Source organism: Bison bison, unplaced genomic scaffold (genome assembly GCF_000754665.1).
Source record: "Bison bison bison isolate TAMUID 2011002044 unplaced genomic scaffold, Bison_UMD1.0 scf7180017864289, whole genome shotgun sequence".
NCBI classification, from domain to species: domain Eukaryota; kingdom Metazoa; phylum Chordata; class Mammalia; order Artiodactyla; family Bovidae; genus Bison; species Bison bison.
This window is the reverse complement of record NW_011494861.1, coordinates 11,982,740-11,989,139: the sequence shown is the minus strand read 5'-3', so window position 1 is coordinate 11,989,139 and position 6,400 is coordinate 11,982,740. Positions and strand designations below refer to the sequence as shown.

At 56.3% G+C, this 6,400-nt stretch overlaps 1 protein-coding gene across 1 annotated transcript in view; it reads left to right on the top strand.

Moving 5' to 3' along the window:
* Positions 1 to 4,480, top strand: part of TMEM82 (transmembrane protein 82) — a 5,274-nt gene extending 794 nt beyond the window's left edge. Inside the window, exons 2-6 of the mRNA XM_010850039.1 lie at positions 3 to 54; positions 260 to 434; positions 1,200 to 1,617; positions 2,769 to 2,956; positions 3,226 to 4,480. Of these exons, the coding sequence (XP_010848341.1) occupies positions 3 to 54; positions 260 to 434; positions 1,200 to 1,617; positions 2,769 to 2,956; positions 3,226 to 3,318 (926 nt within the window). The 3' untranslated portion in view covers positions 3,319 to 4,480. The remainder of the gene's footprint in view (positions 1 to 2; positions 55 to 259; positions 435 to 1,199; positions 1,618 to 2,768; positions 2,957 to 3,225) is intronic.
* The last annotated feature ends 1,920 nt before the right edge of the window (positions 4,481 to 6,400 follow it).

Here is a 6,400-nt window from a genome sequence, read left to right as displayed (position 1 = left end):
AGTCTCCATCCTGAATAACCTCCTGAAGGTCTACTTCTTCGTGAGCTGTGCCAAGTGAGTGCTCACCTCCCCGGCCTGCTCCCTGCGCCCTGCAACCCACACTGAGAAGAGGCCTCTGGCCTCTGGCCGGGAGGAAGAGGCCGCCCCTCCCTCACCCCAGGGAGTGGCTGGGAGCACCGGGACCCCCTCCAGGGACCAGGCTGGTGGTTCTGCACCCTCTGTCTGTCTCCTCTGCCCGCGCCCCTGTCTGTCTCCACAGCCACCCGGAGCTTCGTCTTGAAAAGCAGAGGCTGCAGGCCCGGTGGGCGTCGCTGGAGACTGTGCATCTGGCAGGGCTGGCCCTGATTCTGACCGTTGTGGGGGTCCGGGTGGCTGCCCTCGTAGTGCTCGAGTTCTCCCTCCGGGCTGTCTCCATGCTGCTTTCCCTGGACAAGGTGAGACCACAGGGAGGTGGTGGGTGAGGACGGCCTGGCCTTGGGCCCTAGTTTTCACCCCGGAATGAAAAAACTGGGCAAAACTGTGATTGCCAAAGCCCAGTCTCCACTCAGAGTGGACACAGCCCCAGGCCAAGAAGATAACACAGCAGCTTGAGGCTGTCTGAAGCTTCCCACCAGCCAGGCACTGGCCTAGATGCTCTGAGTGCATCATCTCATCCTTATAACCACAGTGGGTAAAAGTTCGCTCGGATCCCAGTTTCACACGTGAGAAACTAAGGCTCAGAGAGGCAGAGTGGCTTATCCATGGTCAACAACCAGCAAGAAGTAGAGTCAGGCTTTGAACCCAGTTCTTCAAGGCTCCGAGCTGCCACTCTTCGGCCAGCAGACCAGTCCCAAGTAATAACCATGACTGAAATTAAGCTGAAAGAAATGATACGTACGGTATTGAAACTTCCCTGGCAGTCCAGTGGCTAAGACTCTGTGTTTTTAATGTAGGGGCTGTGGTGAATTCAGTCCTTGGTCAGGGAAGTAAAAATCACACATGCCTTCATGACCTGGCCAAGAAATAAATTTAAAAAGACAAAAGAGACGATCCCAGTAGGCTTGACCTGAAGGCAATATTTCCTCTTTGGGAACAATCCCTGAGGTTCCTTCAGGCTCCAGCCTCCTACAGAGTGGAGCATCTGTACTGTGACACCCTCTGGGTCCCCCCAGGATGACGAGCGGCCTAAGCCCCCATCATTGTCCCCCCTACCCTCCCAGGGCTCCCGGGACACCGAGAAGCTGCAGCTGTACCTGCTGTGCCAGTACTCGCTGGGCTGCGGGCTGACCTGCGGCCTGAGCTTCCTGCAGGAGGGCGCTCCGCACGGCACGCTGAACCTGATGCTGGGCCTGGGGCTGGCAGCGCTGCTCAGCACGGGCGCCCGGCGCCTCCGCCACCACATCTGCCAGCGCTACGAGCTGCACGGCAGCCAGCGCTACTGTGGGATCTGCCTGAGCCTGCTGGCGGGCGCGCACCACCTCCCCTGGCTGCTGGGCCGCACCCTGGCCGTGACCTTTATAGTGGGCAACCTGGCCGCCGTGGCCCTCATCAACCGGGACTTCCTGACCACCTCGGAGGCCGTGCGCTTCTGGACGCCTCTCACCATCTGTTACACCCTGCTGGTCATCTACATGCAGGGTACGGGCCACGGGCAGCAGCTGATTCACTCGACACTCACACCCTCCCGTCTGACCCGGGCCCGGTGCTGTGCTAGGCCCTGGGGAGGACGACAACACTCAGATCTGGCCCCTGCCATCCCAGAGCACCCAGTCTAGTAACAACAGCCATGCAGTGGACAGAGAAGGGTACAGGGTGCAGGGGGATCCCAGTGAGACAGTACTTGAATTGGGCCTCAAAGGATAAGCAGGAGCCCCTGGGAGAGATCACGACAGAGGGAATCATGTATACCAAAGCCCAGAGGTGATTCAAGGCCTGAAAACAGCAGGGAGGGGACGAGACTGGCCGGGTTCACAGGGCCCAAGGGAGAGCTGTCATCAGCCAGGTGAGGCAGTCTGTTCAGACGCCACTGCAGGGTTTTAAGCAGGGGCAAGTGACCTGTTCAGATCCGGGCCTGAGGAGGAGCCACCTGGCTGCAGGGTAGGGATGGGGCTGAAGAGACAGGACAAGGAAGGGCAGTCAGGCAAACAGGGCAGAGATGCAGAGGCCCTGATGTGGGAATGAGCCTAGCACGCCTGATGGACCACAAGAAAACTGGGATGGTTGGAGGTAGCGAGCCTGAGATGAGGTTGGAGAGTGGACTCCGATCAGATGGGGCAGGACCTCCTTGTAAGGTAAGGAGTCTGGAGTTTATTCCAGATGCAGGGGGACGTCCTGGGAGGATTATAAGCAGAGGAATGATTCCATCTTGTTAGTGTGTTTCGAAGGCTACTGGCTGCTGAGTACACGCTGAGTTGTGGGGTCCAGACTAGAAGCCGGGAGCCCAGTGAGAAAGCTGATTTGAGAGATGAAAGCAGAAAGAGCCTGCAGGGCTCACTGATGGATCGGACGTGGGAATGCAGGAAAGAGAGGAGTCAGGATGACTCCAGGGCGAAACCCTGGGTGGGCAGTGAGGCCCAGGAGGAAGAAATGCCTGGTGCCCTGTAGTTGCAGAGTGGAGATGGGGTGCAGAGGAAGGGAGGGGGGCTGCCTGCGGAGGGAAAGGCTCACGCCTTCCTTGGGGAGGAAAGCGGTGGGGGAGCTGGGAGGTCCAGGCCCCAACTTAGCCGGACCTCAGGGTGGGGCCGCGGGGATCAGGCAGGCGGCCAGTGACAGGGACCCTGTGTTTGTAGAGGAGCAGCGGCAGCGCCCCGGCCTGAAGAGCCACGTCCAGACGGTGCTGGTGCGCATGTGCGGTCTCTTCGTGCTGCTGCTGACCGTGGGCCGCTGGCTGGACCTCCTGGGCATCCTCATCTCCCTGCTGGGCGAGCTCTGGTGCCTGGTGGGCGTCCGCACCCTGCTTGATCTTTGCCAGATACAGGTGGGCACCCCCGCCCTGAAGGTCCCCCGGACACTGAAGCCCTGCTCCAGACAGCCCCAGGAACCTCACCAAGTCAGGGTTACCTTTTGACCCCTCAGAAGCCCAGGTCACTAGGAATGGGGTGATTGAGGGGCACCCCCACCCCATCCATAGCCCACCCCATCCTGTGCCCCAGAGCCCCAAATGAGAGAAAATTGGAGGCCTGAGTGCCCCCATGGGATGGGGAGATTGAGTGGCACCTCCATCCTTTCTTCCCTGTCTCCCCTCAGGATTTTCCACCCCAGAGGCCTTCGGTGTCAGCTCCAAGCCAGCCCCAGCCCTCAGCCCCTGCCCAGCCCGAGGAGGGGATGGCCACCTTTTGAGTGACCTCGGCAAGGACTTGGGAGTCTCTCAGGTCCGCTCAGGCTCACCTGGAGGCCTTGACCCCCGCATACTGCCTGGAGGCAGAGTGGCAAGGCTGCCCCCAACCTGGAGCACTGGGGATCCGCAGGAGGGCCAGGAGGTTTGGGGGCTGGGTCCCTCAGAGGGTGGGATAACCTGGAGGCCGCTGGGTTAACCTTTTCCTTTTTCTCAGGGCGGGGGAACAGATACAGGCCCCCTAGACCTGCCTTCCCAGGAGCACTGGGGGGACTTGTGTCCCCATGATGGCTTCCCCCGTTCCCCACCTCCCTGCCCTGTCCACAAACAATAAAGGTGACTTTCTCACATTTTTCTTAGAATCGTGAACACACTGAGAGGTGAAGCGGCTTGTCTAAGGCGACAGAGGTCTTCTGACTGGGGCAGGCTCCTGGGATGTGTGCCTAGCTGGGTCCCTGGGATTCAGGAATTTGACGTGGAGGTGGCTGAAGAGGTGACAGGGATGCAGTGGCATGGATGGGCACGTGGTCTAGGACCCCCTGGCTGTCTTGGGTGGAGGATACCTGTGTCCTGTCCCATCCCAGGTTGAGACCAGTGGAGGGGGTATGATGCTGGGCCTCTGTTGGTGCCCTTGGGTCCCCCACCTCTGACCCTTACATGGGGATCCTTCCCATCTCAGCCGTGTCAGCCTTGTATCCCCTGCAGGGCCAGCTCACAAAGGCAAGAGTATATGGAAGAAAGGTTAGGTACCAACAACTCTGCTTACCTGCTGTGTGGCCTTGGGTAGGCCACTGCGCCTCTCTGAACCTGGCAGAACAACTATCATCTGTTGGGCACTGTGCTAAGCATCTTTATTTTCTCATTTCATTTTAACGCAGACCCAACAGACAGGTACTGTTATTGCTTTTTATAGGGTTAGGGTTAGGGCTAGGGTTCAGAGAGGTTAAGGAAATTACTCAAGGGACCACAGCTAGTTAATGGCAAAGCCAGGATTTGAATTCAGGTAGCCTGACATTCAGAGTTCAAGTGCCACACAAGCTCCCTGCTCCTCACTTCTTATAGAAGAATTGGAGCCAGGGAAGTTAACAGAGGTGGGCATAGTAAATATGGCAGGTCCATTCCTGGTAAATTCCGGAATGTGGCTCCCACCACCTTTTGTCCAAGTTAACCTAAGGCTGTACTATACCTATGATCTCCTGGTCCAGGCACCAGCCCACAGAGCAGTTTGCATCCATGGGGATTGAGGGCCCCAACTCAGGGGTCCTTTTCCAGAAGAGACCCCATAGGGCAAAGGAGACTCCCAGCCAAGGGACTTCCAAACAGGTTGTGAGGGTCCAGTTGTCTGGGAGAGGCAGGGGAGGCACCTGGGAGGAGGCAGGACCTGGAGAAGGTTCTTGGAGGATTCCAGGTTCTGATGGAACTTCTCAGCCAAAGCCTGGTGCTTTGGAGCAGACAGAGTCCGGCCTAGGATTCTACTCCCTGTCCTGGGTGCACCTGAGATCCAGGGACCGACTGGCCCCAAGGCTGGACGGTGGTTCCAGCTCATTCCTTGAACTCAGAAGCTCAAGTCCAGCTTCTGATCCCCTGCTCTCCATCCTACTCCCAGGAGGCACATTGCAGACTCAGGGTAGCTGAGGTGGGGGAAGTGCCTGTGGATGCCCTTCCCCCAGTACAGGACCCAACCTCCCTCTGCCTGGGAGTGTGCTTGTTCCCTCTGGGCAGGAAACTTGCCTCAGTCTAGGAGGAAATGGGCCAGTCTAGGTGGGCACAGGGCCAGCCCCTTGCCAGCCCCAGATTGGACAACTGGGTTCCAACTCGGGCCTGATGTTTTTCCTGGAAGGTTCCCCAGCCTCCCAGTCCCCAACTCTGCCTGTGACCTGGTGGGAACAGAGCTGGGAGGAGACTGGGCTTGGCGACCCTTTCCTTTTTATGGGCACAGGGACTGTTTTTCAAACAAAAAGTGAGCCACGTGAGCTGAAAAAGGATTCTTTTCTTATCTATTAAATTATTTTTGTAAAAATCTGACAAGGGTATAAAAATCAGATCATTCTACTGAGACATACCAAATAAAGAGAAATAGGCCTCAAGTCTGGAGGGCAGAAGAAATCCAGAAGGTATGATCTGGAACAGGAACAGGAAGATAAATTTGTTAGGCCACAGACCATGAGATACCAGATTGTGGGCTCTGACCAGCATCCTCCTGAAGAGGTGGGAGAACAGAGCCCCAGATCCTGCTAAGAGGGGACAGTAGCCTCTGGACCACCTGAGATTGGGGTAGGCCTGACTCCTTGCTCCTAAGCAACACCCAACCCCCAACCTGTGGCTTTTCTGAGCTATGGCATTGTCCCTCTGGCTGCCCCTTCATTCCTTCCCCCATTACTGAACATCGGCATGGGGCAAGGCTCTGGGCCGAGAGCAAGATGCACAAGTAGCAATTGCTGCAAAAAAAAAAAGCTAGTAAGGGGATAGAGTAACAGAGGGCTAGGGAAGATATATTTGGTATCAAAAGCCACATAACAAATGACCCCCAAATTTAGCAGCTTAAAAGAACAAACACTGGGACTTCTCTTGTGGGCTGTGGCTAAGACTCCATGCTTCCAATGCAGGGAACCAGGGTTCAAACCTTGGTAAGGGAACTAGATCTCGCACGCCACAACAAGAGTTTGCATGCCACAACTAAAGACCCTGCACGCCGTAACTAACACCCAGTGAAGCCAAATAAATAGATAAAAATATTTAAAACAGGGAACTTCCCTGGTGGTCCAGTAGCTAAGACTGTGCTTCCAATGCAAGGGGGCCTGGGTTCTATCCCTGGTCAGGGAACTAGTCCCACATGCTACAACGAAGAAAGAAGATCCCCTATGCCACAACTAAGACCCGGGGCAGCCAAATAAATAAATAGTTTTTAAAAAATTTTTAAACAAAACAACAAACACTTACTGTCTCACTTTTTCTGTGGGTTGAGAATCCAGGTACAGCTTGGCTGAATCTTCTGGCTCAGAGTCTCTCACCGGCCACAGTCCAGGCGTTGGCCAAGGCTGTGGTGTCTACTGGGGCAGCGTCTACTTCCAGGCTCACTTACTTGGT